Source organism: Choloepus didactylus, chromosome 9 (genome assembly GCF_015220235.1).
Source record: "Choloepus didactylus isolate mChoDid1 chromosome 9, mChoDid1.pri, whole genome shotgun sequence".
NCBI classification, from domain to species: Eukaryota; Metazoa; Chordata; class Mammalia; order Pilosa; family Megalonychidae; genus Choloepus; species Choloepus didactylus.
The window spans coordinates 87430672-87450193 of record NC_051315.1 but is presented as its reverse complement, the minus strand read 5'-3'; the positions used below and the strand labels follow the sequence as shown (position 1 = coordinate 87450193).

Sequence of the window (19522 nt, the reverse complement as noted above, 5' to 3'; positions counted from 1 at the left end):
TTTCCATAGCTTCTGTAGTTGTTTTTTCAAACTTTTGATTTCTACCTTATGTTTGCCCAGTGTTTTCTTTATAGCCTTCATCTCTTTTGTTATATCTTCCCTGAAGTCATTGATTTGGTTTTTGATTTGATTTAGCATATCTCTTTGAAAATCTTTAGTAGATTGTTTCATTAAAGTGAAACAATATCTGAACTGTATCTTGACTGAGGTGTAAGTTTGTTCCTTTGACTGGACCATATCTTGGTTTTTCATAGTACAGATTGTAGTTTTCTGTTGTCTAGGTATCTGGTTTCCTTGGTTACCCCAGTCAGATTTTCCCAGACCAGAATGGGAATGGAGTTATATTAAGGGTGTATCTTAGAGGAATGACAGACTTTTCTGTGAGATTTCCATTTGCTGTGCTTTTCCTAACCTGCCCAGCAGGGTGCACCTGTCAGTCTGTCCCTCCCAACTTGTGTAAGGAGATGTGTTTTGGCTTCAGTTTCTGTTTTGGCTATTTTTCCCCAGGCTCTGGGGTCTGGCTCTGAAGGGAAGGCTGGGTCCCACCTCTTTACTCTTAGGGAAGATACACCCCTTAGGAATTTATCATCTATATTTGGATAGTCTCTCTGTCTCTGTTATCTCCACCCCTTTCTGGGTCAGAGTGCTGCAAAATGAAAATGGCTGCGGCTCTTTCTTCTGAGCTCCTGAGGTTGAGAGAGAGAAAAAGAGACGGATTGCCCCCTTTTGGAGCCATTACATGGCCCCTCAGTTTCACTCATCAGCCAGAGGTAACACCCCTGGGCTCCCCCTCCCAGTACTGATGAGCCTTCTGGGTTCTTTAAAGTCAGTCATCACTAAAAGCCTCTATCTGCTTGTTGGGGGTTTGTAGCTTGCATTCAGCAGTGTACATTTGTTAAATAAAACCCCAGTTGGAGCTCAGCTGAGCTATATTAGCTCACTCTGCTTGGAGAGTGCTGCTAGTTTCTAGCACAGCAAAGCTTTGCAGCACAGCCTGCTGTGGGGGTATCTCAGGCATTCCTCCCAATCCAGGTTGGTATATGAAGTGTGGACAGTCATGATTGTCCCCTAGCAGTTATTCCAGATTTTTTACTAGTTGTTCCTTGTTGTTTATTAGTTGTTCCAGGGGACTATCTAAATTCCACCCCTCTCTATGCTGTCATCTTGCCCCTCTCTCCTCAGCCACTTGTATTTTTTAAAAGCTGGTGCTCAGATATGAAGGAAGAGCCTTGCAGGTGGGTTTGGAAGTATTCTCTACACTCAGAGATTCTTTAATGGGTTGTTATTATACACACAGGATATGCTTAATAACTGGTCCCAAAAGTTCTGAAGTGGACTAGGGGGAAGCACTGGATTATGCAGTGAGGTATATGTTATTAGTCTTAAATTATAACATGCCAGAGAGAATAAACATGTGCTAAACTTAATGAAACACATAAATGGCATCAGCTCCTCTTCTGTTGCATGACTGCTGTTTAGACTGGGAGGCACGCATTGACAGCCATGGGAGGATCTTCTACGTGGATCACGTAAACAGAACTACAACGTGGCAGCGGCCAACAGCTCCCCCGGCCCCGCAGATGCTTCAGAGGTCTAACTCTATCCAGCAAATGGAGCAGCTGAACCGTCGGTGAGAATGGGCATTTTTGCTCTTACTGCTCTATTTTATGCTTGGGCTCATTTTTACATGGTGCAAAGTAGAAGGCATGGTTGTCTCTTTCTTCTTTGAGTGTCCTATCACTAAGGTTAGCAGATCTTTGGATTCATAGATTTCATTGGACTTCTCTTATTAAAAATTACATACACACACACACACGTACACGTCTTGTTTGGAAGCTAGAGAGACAGTAAGTAATGTTGATGCCTTTAATCAATGAAAGGCATTGATTTTAGTAAAACAGAACATATATGTTTATAATTTAAAGCCAAATAGCCTTTTTAATCTCTAGCATCTTCGTTTGCGATGCATCTTTATTATCAACCTATGCTTTTTATAATCTGTTCTTATTTAAGAACTAATTGCTATGAAACATAAAGTTGCTCTTTTATTTACCAATATAGGAATTTGATTTTCTTTAGTGAAGAGCCTCAGTTGTTTTTTTTTTAAGTTGCATTTATTTGTCAAGAAAATGTTCCACAAACAGTGGATAGGAGAAAGTGAAGGAATGCATTTACCTAGACAGCATATGTCCCAGAAGATTTGGGAGGAAACGATTGAGGCTGAAAAGAAAGTGAGAACTTCTGGGCTCTGGGGGAGCACTTTTTTGAGTCTGCTGTAATGTAACTTCAGGATCATGATTTTAGATACCAGAGTATCCGTAGAACTATGACTAATGAGAGGCCTGAGGAAAATGCCAGTGCTCTTGATGGGGCAGGAGAGGATGCCGACTTTCACCAAGCCAGTACAGGTAAGAGCCCTTGGGTTTGTTTGCTTGTTGTTTTGTTTGTTTTGTTTTGTTTTGTTAATCTCATAAGAGTAGCAAGGAAATAAGTAAGAGTTTCTAAGAAGTTTAGCCTTTTATTTTAGAAAATTTTTGCTCTCTGCAAGGTCTGGTTACTCCAACCCAAAAAGCAGAATTCAACAGAGACCTCTTCTAATTCTCAATTTTTATTAGTACTAAGAAAAGAAGCACAAAACCAAGTAGAATATAAACTACCTTAATCCCTGGACCCAGGGATGCTGGAAAAAGAATCTGGTCATTAAAAAAAAAGATGCATTAAAACATTAATAGTGACTAAAAATGTTATTCAGTTCTACTTAGTGTAATTAAGAACATCCAGGTTTTATGTGTGAATTTACAGGAAAAAATATTTTGATGATTAAAATAATAGCAAATGACATAGGTATTTTTTGCTTCCTTTAAAATATTATAGATTGCAGTGAACAGATATTTTTCCACCCTGTGGAAAGATTTCTCTGTATGCTTCTGTGGTCTATCTCATCTAGATTTCCGTCGGGAGAACGTCGTGCCCCACTCTACCTCCAGATCCAGGCTCACACTGCTGTTACAGTCTCCCCCCGTGAAGTTCCTCATCAGCCCAGAGTTCTTCACCGTGCTGCATTCGAACCCTGTGAGTACCAGCTCTGAAAGAATGCAATGGGAAAAGACACAGGCCTCGGAAAGTTCGCCTAATTTTTGTAATAGTAAGAATGATAATAGGAAAATGTTAAATTTTTTTTAAAAGAATGATAATAGTTAAAGTTTATTGAGCACTTGGTAAGTTCCAAGCTCTGTGTTAAGTACTATATATGTATTAACTCATTTAGTCCAAACAACCCTATGAGTTAGAATAAAACTTACCATTTTTCCAGACAAAGAAATTGAGAAACAGAGAAGTTAGGAAACATCCCCAAAGTTATTCAGCTACCAAGTGGTGTCAGTCGGATTAAAATCCCAGGATACCAACTCTAGGGTCTGTGTTCTTGTTGAACACATTATATTGCCTACACAAATATACCTAAATATCTGACCATTGATAACAGGCAACAGGTAGATTGAGCTTTGAGACTGTGGTCTGCTCTCTGAAAGAGAGAATATAAAATGTATACATTGAGTTATTCTGAAAAATAATACACTTTGCATTATTTTAAAATAATTTAAAAATTGTTTTCAATCTTTGTTTTATTTTATAAAATGTTGGCCTCTTTGTCATTGTTCTAATTAGAGAGAAATAATTTTGACTGTCTCCTTTACCTAATTCCTTTCATTTCCTCCAGCCTTGACTTTTAACAAAAAGTCCAGCCCCCTTTCTGATCTTCACCAAGAAGCCTTTCTTCCCACCTCCACCCCAACTAAATTCTCATGGCACCCAGTTTCTCTAGTTCTGCTCACATGTCCCCTTACCACATTTATTTTGCAATTACAGCCTGGTATAGAAAGTTTTCTTTATTCAGGAACTGTTAACTTCCTAGAGGCAATGGGCTATATGAAGTCCATGGGATAACAGTTAAAGTTTTGTACCCCTTCTTTTCTGGTCATATAGCATATGTGTCTAAAACATTTCTAGAAAAAAGAGGAGGGCTTGAAAATATTGTTTAAACTAAACCAAAACTTTTGTGAAGGAAAAATAAGAGTGTGAATCTTAAGTTCTATCAAGAAATAAGTAATGGTCATTAGTTGGCAAAAATGAACTAGGAGGGCCTTCGAGGTGGGGATAGACATGAATACAGAAGGAAGCAGGAAAATATGTCCTATATGCAACCAATGAGTGATTTCATTCATCCAAAAATATTACTGAAGACATGATTTATACTTGGGTTTATGTCAGGTGCTGTGAATACAGTGAAGAATAAGATAAAGTTCTTGCTCTGTTGATAGAGAAGTAGCATGACTTGAGAAAGACGGTCATGGAATGCCTCTCTGAAGACATAGTTTTGAGTTGAAAGCTTGAAAGGCAAGAAGCTGTTGACTATGGAAAGAGCCAGGGGAAATTTATTTTAAGCAATTGAAACAGCAAGTGCAGGGGGTCCCAAGGTTCAGAAAAGAGAGCAGAGGGGCTGCTGTGTAGTGATAGAAAGAGATAATGAATGGTGTCATATTAGGTTGGAAAGTTGACATGATCCAGAACACATAGTGTGCTGTAGGACATGACAAGTAGTTTGGATTTTATTCTGAGAGCAGTGGGAGGCTAGCATGCTTTTAGAGTGTCATGGTCCAATTTGAAGATTCAAGAGTAAAAAGCAGAGTGATGAGAAAGAAGACTGAGTGGTCCAGGGAAAAATTGATGATGGCTGGAACCTTGATGTTGGCATGGAACTGGAGAGAAATACATCAATTTAGGGTGTATTTTAAAGGTAGAATCAATAGGACTTGGTAAAAAATTGGTTGTTTGTTATGAGGGAAAAAGAAGAGTCAAGAAGTACTTTTAGAGCATTTGTTTAACAAAGGAGTTATTCTTACTGTATTAGCAGTGCTAATGTGGGAGTAAATGAGCTCTGAATTTGATTAGTTGCAAGGGAGCTGCAAAGAAAAAATCTTTGTGGATTTTGCTATGGTATTTGGGTGTAACATGGTGAGAGCAAATGGAGATCGCTCTGCAAGCCTGTGAGGGCTGAGGGAGTGGCTTGCTGAAGATATTAATTAGAAGAAGGTGTCTTAGCTGTACATGAAGTGGTTTAACATGAGGGAAACACTGGCATAAAAGTCCAGCCACAAACAGTCCATTCATCAGGCATAAATTTATAAGTCTGTACTAGGAGATAAGTAGAGAAGAAGGATCTAGTGTGAGAGAAATCATGGGCAGAGAGCTGGGAAGACTTTGTGGCTAAACAGAATAGAAATGGAAGAAGGCTTGAAGTGTTAATAATACATAAATAATAATGATATAATTAACAAATAATAGGAAAATCAGAAAGAAGGACTTGTTAAGGAATGGGAGAAGAACATAATGAATTTTACAAAATAGATTATACACATTAGGAAAGGCACAGTAGACAAAAGGAAAACTAAGAATCAGCATAGTTCTTTCACTAGGAGTTGTCAGTGAGGTCATTGGTCTGTACATATTTATTTACATTAATATATTTCTGTCTTACTTTGTTAACTTTGCTTTGTAAGTATAAGCATCTGTCTGACTTTACTTATTATTATCTCCTGGTTTACATTTAGCTTGGAACAGAGAAGACTTGGGAGAAGGGTGAACAATGGATAGCATGCTAACTGTCTTCAGATAACATGTAAGAGAAGTTAGACTGGCCATACATTCAATCCAGCAACCAGTTGTTGATTCCCTAGTATATACTTGGCATTGTGCTAAGTCATAGGGATACAAAGATGGCAGCTACTATGGGCTCTAGAATCCCAGACTTGAAAGCACATTACATTGCAATGATGTGAGTAATGGGCACAATAATGGGAGGCTGTAGAAGACAACCTGCTGACGTGAGTGATTAATTCCAAGAGGAAGGAGCATGGAAGGAGTCATAGATGGGTTTTCATTTGAGCTAGGTTTTGGTGGCTGAATAGGAGCATGCCCTGGAAACAAGACATGCAAGAGCACTCCAGAAAGAAGAAACAGCACTTGCAAACCAAGAGATTTTGGAAGTTGCAGGGCTGTCTTATAATTACTACGGAAGTACTGACATTGGATAAGTAGTACAGCAGTTTGCTGTTGCTGGTGTGTTGAGAGGATAGGACATTACTGAAATTCATTTTTGAGCCTTGAGAGGTAGGCAAAAGCCGGATTACACAAACCAAACTCGTGTGGGACAATTCTAGGAGGTGACAGGCTTTAGTACAAGGAAGAATGGGCTAATGTTTGGAGTTGTCCACTGTAAAACAGAAAGTACTGTGGTGGAAAGAACTTTGGACTAGGAGTCAGCCCTCCAAAGTGTTTGTTTACCGTGTATCCACTCAACCAATATTTATTAAATGCCCCCGATTTGCCACATACCTTCTAGACTCTGGAGATAGGGTGTAAACAGACAGTCAGGTTCTTCTCTCAGTGAGCATACTTTTAGAGTGTAATGCAGATAATAAACTAGTGAAAAACAAAAAAGATAATTCAGATAGTGGTTCGTAGCATGAGGAAACTGCAACAGTACAATGAGAGAGAGTGGCTTGGGGGCAGGCAAGGCTTGGGAGTCACTGCTTTAGATTGGGTGGGCTGGGAAGGCCCCTCTGAGGGAGCAACATGCCAACTGTTGTAAAATGTCTGTGAGGAAGAGGTCTGGGAGAACCTTCCTTGCAAAGGAAGAGCGAAGTCTCAAGGATAGTAATGCATTTGGCCTGATGCATACTAAGGTCAGAGACGTAGGCAAGGCATGATATCATAGGGCCTATATAACTGGGCAAGGAGTTTGGATTTTATTTTAAATAGAGAGGAAAGCATTTCCAGGGTTTCCTATAGGGGAGCAATTGAAAATTTTTGAAGTTCATTCTAGCTGCTATGTAGAGAATGGAATTTAGAGGGCAAGCTTGGCCTCAGGGGGACAAATGAAAAGGCTCTTTTGGTGAAACATGGCAGTGAATTGGACTGTGCAGTAGCAGGACAGGTGATGACAATTGGATGATATGGGATAAATTTTGGAGGGAAAGTGAAAGATAAGAAAATGGAGATAAGAGAAAGAAAGGCCTCAAGAAGGAGCAACTGATTGGATGGTGGTGTTGAATGGTTTACTGGTAAATTTTAACTGCCTCTCTGGGGGAAAATGTGTGTGTGTATGTATCACACATATATTCTTGTAAATTGTATTGATATAAGGGATGTGTAGGGTACAATTTAAAAATAATAAAATGTACACACAGCACTTTTGTTGGTGTTGCTTTACCTTTGTATCAGTAGCTAACCTATAGTTGTAGCTGATGAACAAGTGTAGTAGTTCTAACATGAATGTTTTTGTTTATAACGGTGAGTAAGACAAAGTGAAACAAGGAAGACGTTGTAACTTAACTCTTTTGTCAGTGAGGTCAGCAGCTTCTTTGTGGAGTCAGATAATAGTTTTTTAATACTGGACCAATATTTTCTCAGTTTTTTTGTGCTATAGGCAATGTCTCTCATTTGCTAGGCAATGGTTTTTAAACTTGGTAAACAAAATAAATGCATATTTTTGATTCCCAAACCTTAGAGATGCTGGTTCAGTGGGTGTGGGGTGAGTTCTAGGAGTGCTTTTTCTTTTTAAGACTCCTTAAGTGATACCGATGCATTTGGTCTGTGGGCTGGAATTTGGGAACTTTTGGTATAATGAGACATTGCATTAAATGACCTCATTACCTTTGTCACAATTATAACTCATCTGGACTTTTGACAACTAACTTATTTTAATAGTGTGAAAACACTGGGCTCCTTCTTGGTTCTTTTGCTTATGTTGCTTTCATGCTGTTGTATGTTGTAGTTTTCCTTTTTCTTTACTTGGGCATGACTTAAAAGCTTCTTTGCCTGGGTAGTTGTCTCAATTTTAAAGCATTCTTTCTAAAGCATCCTAATTTTTTTTACTTCCTCCTGCCTGAACTGCATTCATTACTGGCTAAAAAATAATCCATTCTCTGCACCTATGTATTTTTATAGGATTTAAATTCTATTGGGTTTAGGAAGGCTTATTTCTCTGATTTATATATGGTAGAAATTAATGAAATTGGATTTTTCTTGCTACTGGTCTGAAGATACATATTTAGGGGGATAAGCCAGACAATTTTTTTGTGAACTTCCCTAGTGCTGTTTTTATGATTTGAAGATACCAGTTTGTGTTGAAAGATATTCATGAAATATAGGTTTTAATATAGCAGTAATTTGAAAATATTAAAATAACAAAGTATTGAAAATAACAAGATTAAGTAGACATATGGTTGCTATAATGCTAAAGAAAAACCTGAGAAACAAAATTTAAAATTTGATCATTGTTTTTTGTTTTTTTTTTGCATTGTGTTCCCTTTAATATATATATTCTACTGCCCTCTGCTGGTTGAAATCAAATTTCTTCCAAAATTTTCTAATAAATCATTTCTCTTAACTCAAGTTTTAGTTTTTAGAGCCATGTCTTCTGTAATTGGTATACCTATGTTTGCCTAATTAATGTCATACATAAAGATGTTTCATAGGTACTACTGAATAATGTTTTCAATGTACATGCCAAATAATTATTACTTGGCTTTAAATGAAGGAAATGCATTTATCTCATCATCAGAGTTCTTTAATACTTAAAAAAGATAGTGTTCCAAAAATCATAAATATATTCTTACAGGCCAGGAATTCCTATTGCAAAATAGGTGAACTGATAGATGTGGTTACTTTTGTTAAGAAGTTAAATGTTTTTCCTCAGTTTTACTCTAGCTATTTGAAAACACTGTAAAATCCTTTTTCATCAAAAATATTGTGAAGACAGACTCTGTAAGACAGAAATTTCCATATCCCAGCAAACATTTATGGAAACAATGTTTCTTGATTTTGTTTATAATAAATTTCATTTAGCAAATAACATGCAAGTGATCACATCTGCTCCCTGGTGAATATGAGAGACATTTGCTATTGAATAAGTGATGATATCATCCAAGTCTAATTCAGAATGCCCAGGAGTAAGGATCTCTGAAATTTGAAAGATAAATGTTATTTAGCATTAATGTACTTAGCTGCATTATTAAAAAGAATAAAATTAGGTGAAATCAGAACTGGGCCAGATAATCCAGGACATATGGTCACCATAAGATTAAGAAAAACCTGGGGGAAAACAAAACAAAGCAAAACAAATTAAAAAAAAAACACAAGGATTGATTATTATTTGCATTATAATTGATTGATAAGAACTGAGCTCTTTACATATAATTTCCTTATTCTGCCGTCAAATGGCAGTAACATTACCCTTAACTCGTCTCAACATTTTTCACTTCTAAAGCCCAAGCGCATAATCAAACAAAACACATTTAAACTCTGAGAATTGTTAGTTTAGCAAAATTCCACTGAAGAAATTTATTTTTCATTCATTCAACAATAATCAAGTGTTTATTTCTTGCTAGAATGAGAAGCAACCAAGAGGGAGTCTTGGGAAAAAGCGTTGTGGAATAGAGAAGGAATAATTAAAAAGGAACTACTAAAATCATGTCAGAGGAAAAGAAAACTTGGCATCCATTAGAGATCATTGAAAGGGGCTCTGTCTGCTTTTGACAATTGCCAACTCTCCTTTCTTATACTTAAGAATCCACATGCAGCAAATTCCTAGGTGATATTGTGTATTGTTGCAAGAGTGTGTTATGAAATAGGTTCCATGTTCCCTTCTCTAATCTACTTTTGCTTCAGGTAGAAGATCAGATCTATTTACTACATCCTTTCCTATAAGACAGAAAAGCAAGCTGAACACGGAAAAGTATCCTCACTCAGAACCATTCAACTCCAGAGGGAAAACAGACAGACACCTGTTTTCTCTTAACCCAGAGCTGTTTAAAGGATTTTCTTAAAATCCTTGTCACCTTTCATGAAGACTAGGCTCTTTCAATCTGATCCACTCTGTTTAGTGTTTCTAACTCTTTGGACCACTCCCATTCTTAGCTTTCCTGGTTCTCTGTCTTAATTAGTTTCAATATTTTTTCACTGCCATTGTGATCTTTGTTTATCCAACTCTACTTTCAGCCTCCATTGAACATCTTCTTCCCCACCTCTTTTTAAAATTTTCCTTCTCCATTCCTTTGGAGAGATCAGGCATTGTTCATTCTGTATCTTCAGATGACTTAGCATATAATTAGTGAAAGGTTGTGAGACCCTTCTTCAGTTAATAAAAAGTGAGATCCTGGCCCAACATCTTCAAAGACTAAAAGAAAATAATTTCACTACTGCCGTTCATCTATTATAACATTATACCCCTGTATGTTCTTTTACTTACTTCCACTGTGTATTTTTAGAGTGATTTTTACTCTTTAAAGCACTTAGAATCTCACATACCCATGAAGAAAGCAGGACAGTTATTATTATCCTGTCTTACACAGTTGAAAAAATGGAGGCAGACAGAGATTGGGTAACTTTCTTTGTGCCCGTGAGCGACCGATCTGTGAGTGGAATCTTCATCGTAGTTCAGGATGAACTGGAGTATAAATATCCTTTGTGAACAAAACATATATATGCAAAAGTGTTTTTTTTACTATATATATAGCAGTCTTGTGGGATGGTCCTGTTTGCATTAAGTGTTTTATATAGACCCTAACAGCTGCATGCATATTATTCAGACTTGAAAGGCTATGGTTCTAAAGGTTGTTTGACAGTTACTAATGAGAGAAATCTTTCTTGCACTTAATTTACTTTGGTAGATGCTTTTTGCAAAGATCGTTCAAATTGGCACTCTGTTACAAGTCTCATTGAGTGGAGAGGAGGAAAGATGAAAGGACATAATTAATTACAAGACCAAAGTTATGATCCCTGTGTTTAAAGAGCTGTCCAAACCAGGGGAATTACTTAAGAGTTCAAGCCTGAGGCTGGTACAGGTTCCTTAACCTAATTGCCACTACCTTTTCCCTTAATGAAGTTCTGCTTCTTATCGTTAGCAGAGCAGGGAACATTTCTGGTTCTCTAGATCAGAATGTGGCCTATTTACTTATTTTAATAGGGGGAGGGAGAAGTGAGCAGGACCAAGAGGGAATAGAATAACATTTAAAGTGATGATTCATTCCACCATAATTTGTCCCCAAAGACACTTATTAGGAGCAAGACTGGAAAGCTCATTACCATCACCTATAAGCTAATGAGGCCGCAGGTCTCTAAGCTTGAAATGGCTTGTGTGAAACCATATCAGCAACACGGAGCTAAATGCAGAAAACAGACACCTAGGTTATCGTGGTTTAACCTCCAACACAGGGACAGCCATAGGCTAAACTCTTGGTTAGCTGAAGTTTGTCTCTGACAACCTCTAACTCCTTTTATTAATCTCCTTCTCTGCTTTCATGGTATCACTTTCGTATTCTCACATGCTCTCTAATTGCCCAGACCCCTGCACAGGCCTGTTTGGGCAGCACACTGTAGACTGAACCTCACAGCTACTCTCAGCCATCAAAACCACCTCTCCTTTAAGCATTTGGGTGGAAAATGACCCCAAAATAGTTCATACTTTGGTGTATTCAGGAACTCATAGTTGAAGATGGTTCAATGTGGGCTTCCTTCTTTGTTTTCCTTTTCTTTTCATTTTTAGTTTATTTGTTTTGATAGAGAACAAGTACCATAACTCAAAGCAAAAAAAAAAAGAAGTGTATAATTAACATGAACCCATCGGAATAATTTAGGTTATGTTTCAGTAACAATGACCCACAAATCTCAGTGGCTAATAAAAAAGCTTTAAAAAACGGGGGGGTGGTTAATTCTTATTTGGTGTTTGGTAGTCAGGGTTCTCTGATCCTTGTAGTGACTCAGGGACCCAGAGAGCTGGGCTGAGGAGCAGCCACCATTTCAAACATTGCCGATTTCTGTTCTTGCTGTGCTAAAAGGGCAGAGATCTCTAGAGGGACTCATGCTGGCAATACATGCCTTGACCTGGATGTGACACATCTTGAGGGCCCCTGAAAAGACTGGAGCAGTATTGGCTGTCTTCTTACTCATTCTTCTTTTATCCACAATAACTAGTACAGAGTGGGCACAGTAAAGGCAGTAAATGTGTATTAAAAGGAAGTGATTCCCAGGGTCGCTGGATTCTTCTGGACTTGCCTTGGGCTGTCTTAGAATGAAATAAATAAGAGAATGCATCAAGGAATACCTAAAGCCTGAAGGCCTCCAGGGTCAGTCTCGTGTCTTTTAGATACTGAAGGTAAAAGGAATCCAGAGCCCTATCTGAGAGGAGTAGAATTCCAGGATAGATCATAGATTGCCCAGTCAATTTCATGAAATTGAAAGGAACTAGTCCCCATACGGTTATTCCTCTTCCACTGTTTGGCACTTTGTAGCATGCAATGAATACAGCAATGAAGACTGTAAAGTTTTTGATGAATGATTCTCTTTTTTGTGTGGTGGTATAGTGGAGCTTTATTAAATGTGTATTTCAGCCATATAAATTCAACCATGTATGCACAAGAAAAAGAGAGAGAAATAAAAAATTAGTGAGATATATATGCACCAGGCATTTCTTTCTGCCATTCCATTCATTGAGCTTATGTCTGCCTCTAAGAAGGTATGAGATGGAAACTTTCAGTCTACTGTAGTCTCTGTTGATTATGATTCTCAGTGAGAACAACTTATCCCATTGCAAGTTCTTCTAATATTTGAATATATGGAAAGCATTTTTCATATAATGTAGCCTCAGAAAGCATGCCAACTACTTCAACTGTCACTCAGCCAAAGAACCAAAGGTCTGTTCCAGTGCTAGAAGAAAACCTGGACATGTTGGTCTTACTGAGAAGTATTCACTGAGAAATATATTCATTTCCAATATGGTATAATTTTGCCTATGTGCATTTTTTGCTTAAAACCGACTCTAGAACCTAATGTCCCATGTAGAATGATGCTATACTGCATTCTTCTTTAGAAAACTAGACACCATCAGTGAAGATTACCTTACATTCTGTAATCCCTGTATTTTACATTCATCAGGATATTTTGCTCTGTCTGCTGTTTCCATGTGTGGATCCTGAGTTTTATCAAAGCTTATATATGCATTTTATATACCCCTTCAGAAGACTGAAATACTCATGCATAGTATATTTGGTGCTTTTGTGTGTCACAAGCAAATTAACATGGTCTGCTCATCTATTCCCCAGAGTGCCTACCGCATGTTTACAAACAACACGTGTTTGAAGCACATGATCACCAAAGTCCGGCGGGACACCCACCACTTTGAACGCTACCAGCATAACCGGGACCTTGTGGGATTCCTCAACATGTTTGCGAACAAACAGCTGGAGCTGCCAAGGGGCTGGGAAATGAAACATGATCATCAGGGCAAGGTACCACTAGGGAGCTGGCGATTGGGGAGGTGGCTGAATGACACAAGGCGTGTCTTTGGGACACCCTCTTGGTCTGGGCCTCAGTCTTGTTGGCTCAGAACCCTGCTTTTGTTAGCATAATAAACAGAGCTCTCACTTTGATTAACTTATGATGAGAAATACATAACTAGTGCATAGGCCTGTATAATCACTTAGTAGACAGAGCAACCAGAAAGCCTGGATATAATCAGGATGTCATTGTATGAGCAATAAATCTGAATGAGGAAAGTTGATAATTTTTATAAGATGTTCTTCAGCTAATATTTAATTTTTATTTATTTAACTTAAGTTTATTTAGTGCCTACCATGAGCCAAGAACTGTTTAAGCTGTTCGTATGTGTAATTCATTTAGTCCTCACAACTACTTGATAAGGCGGTACTGTTATTATCACCATTGACAGTTAAGGAACCCCAGGTCCAGAAGGGTTCAATAATGTCACACAGGAAGTGACTGAGCTGGTGTTCTAACCCAGGTGGTCTGGATCCAGAGTCCATGCTCTTAACCATAACATTATACTCTCCCACGTATTCAGTAACCTCAGTTTCCCCATCTGTAAAGACTTGCAATATTGACGTGAAGGGTGGGGGGAGAGTCAAATAACATGTATATAGCATTTAACAATGCTAGGCTCATCATTCAATAAATATCTATTGAGCACCAAGTCAAAACAGGTAAGCCAACTACGTCATAGAACTGCCATTCTCATGGAAAGAGGCTGCAATAGACACATAAATACATTGTATGCCAAGCATCAATAAGTGCTATAATTTAAAACAAAGCAGGGGATGGGGTCTAGAGAAAGACAGGAGTGAAGACTGTAATTTTATATGGGATAACTGGGGAAGGCCTCATAGATAAGGATATGGATGAACAGAGAACTGAACAAAGCAAGAAATAAGCCTTAGTTTACATAAAGTACTCAATAAATCCCATTTCCCCCCAAAGTACCCACTAGCAATAATACCACAGTAGCATCTTACTCATCCTAGTAAGAACTCAGTTTTCAGCAGTCTTATCCGAGAACCTAAAAGCAGTCAAATATAGAGGTTACAAAGTCCATGTACTTTAATGCATAGGAGGAGCTATCAGACACTCATTCAAGAACCATTGACTAGCTTCTGCAGATCTTTTAAATAAATCTCTAATTCTCAGCCCAGAAAGATTAGAAGTAGCAAGCAGGGAGGATAGAAGAGATGAAAGAAAATGGATTTGTGATGTGTCTCTGGACGGACAGGTAAAATGATATTGAATCAGAGTCAGGTGGGCTGACAGGGAAGTTGACTTTCCAGGACATTAGGAAGCTGGAAACATGGATATCTGCACCCTTCCAGTGTTCTCTCCTCCCAGGGAAGAATGTGCCATTGGTGATGCAATTTAATTCAACAACCTAAAGAGCCCAATATTTATAAACATGCCCCTGAATAGAGGAGCATAAATGGTTCAAAGTAAGGACTTCAGGAAAATACTGGTGGTATAACTTCTGGGCAAAAGAGTAGTAGTGTAGCAAGAATTAGTCTCTGTTCTCAAGGGAAATGAGGAACTTATAGTGTGGTGGTGGTGGTGGTGGTGGTGGTGGTGGTGGAGAGTGGGGGATGGGGGGAGATGTTCAGTCTCTTCCTGCCGACTAATTATAACTTGCCTTTGCCCAACACACTTCAGAAGAGAGGTTCAATTAATAGCCCCTAAATTACATTTAGGGTACTATTTCAGAAGAGTTGTATTCTTATGAACAAGTTCTCTCTCATAGCTTTCATAAAAATTTTGGTGCTTAAACAGAGGTAATCATTATCTTGACTATGTGGATAATTTGACTATCCAAAACATCTTTTTCCCTGAGGGTTTTTGACTAAGTTAAAGAATTTGGAGTGCGGACTGGTAGATAGCTGAACCCACAATCTGCTCTTGGCTTAGATGCTGTTTTGCATTAAAGGACCCCTGCCTTTTGGTTAAGAAGGCTTATCAGACAGTCCTGAAAGCTTTACTCTTTAGCCTGATCTCTCTCCTTCTTGCACTGAGATTTTAATAAGCTTTGTAGCTAAGCCAGACACCTTAACGAAAGCAGGTGTATCTCTCTGTGATTCCTCCATGGCCTTTCTTTTCAAGCGAGTGGCTTCCAGTGAACTAAAATAACTTAACAGAACATTTGAGGAAGCCTCATGATGTCTGTATCTGGCTTTGCTACTTCTGACTACACTATAGGAGTCCTGGCACTCATCTTCCAGGTAGTTAATGGGTTTTCCTACAGCCCTAAAGTTTTAGCCTCTTTTTTTTTTTTTTTTAATGAGTTGCTTTGCCTTCAAAACTGTAAGTAATTTTTTTCCCGTTCCATATATCATTAAAAGCAATTAAATATTACAAATTCATTTTTCCAAAGTAATGACTGGTTTCTAGAATTAGCATGGAAGAGTATGTGCAAGTCCTCATCTACATGAGGGGAAATTATTCTGAAGAGGAATGTTCTCTAGCTTAGGTCTTCAGTCTTATGACATTTGGAGTTTCCTTATCTTCTCAAATGCAACCTCTTCTTGGAGTGTTTTTGTTCATTTAGTCAATCACCACATTTTTGAGTGCCTGCTATGTGCACGCCACTGTTCTAACAATGATAAAATCTAACAATGTAGTGTTACAAAGTTTGTAGCCTTGATTTTGCATCAGTCACTGTTGTAGGCACTTAGATAATTCATTTAATAGTCACAGCAGCCTTATAGTTAAGTGCTGTTTTTATCCACATTTTACAGATGAGGAAACAGAGACATAGCTTGGTTATGTGAGTTGACCAAAGTCCCACAGCTATTAAATGATAGAATTGTGTTTGATCCCACACGGTCTGGTTCCAGAGTCTATGAATGGGTGTCTCCTAGAGACTCTAGTGAAGTGTAGTAAGGGCTTTACATGATGCTGAGGGAGTCTGTATTAGTGACCCCTTCCACAGTCAAGGGAATGGGGGCTTTCAGATGCATCATCGAAGGGTAGCCTGTTGGATGAGTTGGTCTTAGCTCTCCAGGCATGTGTTCAGTCCCTTTCTTGAATTCCCACATAATTTTGCTTGTATTTTCTCATTGCATTTATCCCCAGCCGTCTCACAGTAGAGTCATTAACATGTCTTATCTTCCCAAGCAGATGATCCCCTTTGGAGAGTTCTTATATTTCTCTTTGAATTATCTGCTCCTTTATTCCAGTGCTTTCCGTATTGAAGGTTCTGAAGACAAGTTTGGTTGATGAATCTTGTCACCTATAGTTTCCTGGTTATTCAGTAATCCTCCTCTGTACAAACGAAGAAAAAGCTGCCAGGTTCCCTCTCCACCCCCTCTCCCTCCTCCTGTGCTCTCACTAGGCGTAGCATCTAGATTTGCACCATTTGACCAATGTTAATGCATATGTTAACTTGGATTTTTGGCATTGCATGTTTGAACAAGGCAGTGATTATGTTTGCATTGCACTTTAGCCATCTTCAATTCTGAAAGAGAATGTTTTTGTGATTACTTCAGGCTAAGATTTAAGATTGGGTGAGATTTCACGGGATTCTAGATCTAGTATGCTCTGTTTGGGGCTGTTGGGAGGAAAATGTGCCTGACTCCCATAAAAGAAGAGAAGTAAAATGTTACTTTTTAAAGAGTAATATTTACTCTTTAATTAAAGAGTAAGAACAAATTATCAGTCCATGTGCCGAACTCAATACTAAGTGCTTTCCCATGGATTATCTTATTTACACCACATGGCAATTTCTAACGTGAGAATTATTATTATTATCCACAATTACTGAAATTCAGGGATGTTTAAAATACGTTTGAAGTTGAAATCAGACTTCAAACCCTGGGAACATGGCCCTTAACTTACTGCACTCTACTAAGAGAGACTGTCTTTGCAAATGAAAGATCCTTAAAGGATCTTTATCATCCCAAGGAAGAAGAATTCCAGGCCAGAGGCTAGGCTTACTAGTATCCTGAGTCACACATATAGCTCTTAGTTAAATTGCTGGTTTTCTAGCAGAGAACGCATCATCAGAAACATATTCACAGTTCCGTGCTTGCATTCCCTAAGGAACTTTTGCTAAGGGCACAGTGTAGAAGTGGAAGGGAATTGGTTTACATTTATTGAAGGCTTATTAGGTGCCAGATTCTATGCTAAGGACATAATATTGGCTCATTGGATTTTCATAGCAATCCTATAAAATAGGTTTTACAATAGATGAAGGAACCAAGGCTTAAAGAGCATAAGTTAATCTTTTTAAGACTTGGATTCAAATCCAGGACTTTCTGTATCCAAAACGTGTAGTCGTTTTCCTATGCAAGGCTGCTCTAGACCTAACTGGGCCATTTAGCATCTGATCAACTTGGGAGACAAAGTTAAAGTCCTTGGGTCTGAGTTTCCTTATTCGTACAAATGAATAGGTTGATCATCTTTTCATGTGTTTATTGGCCATTTGTATATCTTATTTGGAGAACTGTCTATTCAAATCCTTTGCCCATTTTTAATTGAGTTATTTATATTATTGAAATGTAAGAGTTCTTTATATATTCTAGACACTAGTCCTTTTTGCATGTGGATGTACAGATGTCCCAGCACCATTTGTTGAAAAGACTGTTCTTTCCCCATTGAATATCATTAGTTGATAGGGAAATGCAACTCAAAACCACAAAGACTTACCGTTTCACCCCACTATGTGTGAATTTTAAAAAGACAGACAATACCAGATGATGCCTGTGGAAATGTAAAACATTGTAGTCACTTTGGAAACAGAGTATCAGTTACTCAAAATGTGAAACAAAGAATTTCCACATTATCCAATGATTCTACTCCTAGGTAGAAATGAAAACATATATCCACACAAAATCTTATCCTTGAATGTTCATAGTAGCATTCTTCATAAAAGCCAAAAAATGGATACAACCCAAATATCCATCAACTGATGAATGGATAAATAAAATGTGGAATACACATGCAATGGAATATTAGCTGACAGTACAAAGGAATGAAATACTAATATATGCTACGATATGGATGAACCTTGAGAATATTTGCCTAGTTAAAAAAAGCTAGTTACAAAAGCCCATATATTGTATGATTCCATTTGTGTGAAGTGTCCAGAATAGGCAGATCTATAGAGGCAGAAAGTAGATTTGTGGTTGCCTAAGTCTGGAGAGTGGGATGGGAAATTACCACTGATGGATACGGGGTTTCTTTTGGGGGAGACAAAAGTGTTCTAAAATTAGATTGTGGTGATTGTTGCACAATCCTGTGAATATACTAAAAAAAAAAAAAGTGAATTCTGTACTTTAAATGGGGGAATTGTATGGTATCTGAATTATATCTCAATTTGATAAGAGGAGAGGTTGGGAAGAGAAAACACCCAAAGAAAAGGTGCAGAGACAAGAAAGCACCAGGTGGGTAGGTTTGGTTCCTGTGAAGAAGTAATTAATAAATTCCAAGACCCACTTACAATTCAATAATATAAATAACTCAATTAAAAATGGGCAAAGGATTTGAATAGACAGTTCTCCAAATTAGATAATAGTGGATTACAAATGGAAGAAAAACAATAATATTAGGATTACAGTTGTTAAAAAAATAGATAGGTAATGTTTTGGTAATGGGTGGCGGTGATGGCAGCACAACATTGTGAATGCAATTAACAGCACTGAAATACATATCTGAATGTAATTAAGAGGGAGAATGTTAGATTGTATATATGGTGACAGAACAAAAATTTTTTAAAAACCATGGAACTACAGTATGGAAACAGTGAACCTTAAATTAATCCATGGAATTTAATTAATAGTACAATTATAAACTTGTGCTATCATCAATTATAACAAATGTTCCACACCAATGCAGGGTGTTGGTGGTGGGGTGGTATATGAGAATCCTGTATTTTATGCAGGATTGTTCTGTAAACTCACAACTTATTTAATAAAGAAAAAAAATTAAATGAATAGGTTGGATTAGAGGAAGGCCAGTATTCCCTTCTTACCTTCTAGATTCTCCAGGTCTTTGGTTTTTCAGTCAAAGGTTAGACAATATGATTCCCAAATAGATTTGATGCTTCTTTTTCTGAAGAGAAAGTTTCTGCAGAGACATTTGGAAAGATCTCATATTCAAAATTCCACAGCATCTTTTATTCAGTATTTTGTTCCAT

The 19522-nt window shown here is 37.8% G+C and overlaps 1 protein-coding gene across 6 annotated transcripts in view; it reads left to right on the top strand.

The window, feature by feature from the left end:
* HECW2 (HECT, C2 and WW domain containing E3 ubiquitin protein ligase 2) overlaps positions 1 to 19522 on the top strand; it is a 377612-nt gene that overhangs the window by 268442 nt on the left and 89648 nt on the right. For all 6 annotated transcript variants that reach the window (XM_037848573.1, XM_037848571.1, XM_037848572.1 and 3 more), the window contains 4 exons: positions 1480 to 1630; positions 2305 to 2408; positions 2948 to 3072; positions 13161 to 13346. In XM_037848573.1, coding sequence (XP_037704501.1) covers positions 1480 to 1630; positions 2305 to 2408; positions 2948 to 3072; positions 13161 to 13346 — 566 coding nt within the window. The remainder of the gene's footprint in view (positions 1 to 1479; positions 1631 to 2304; positions 2409 to 2947; positions 3073 to 13160; positions 13347 to 19522) is intronic.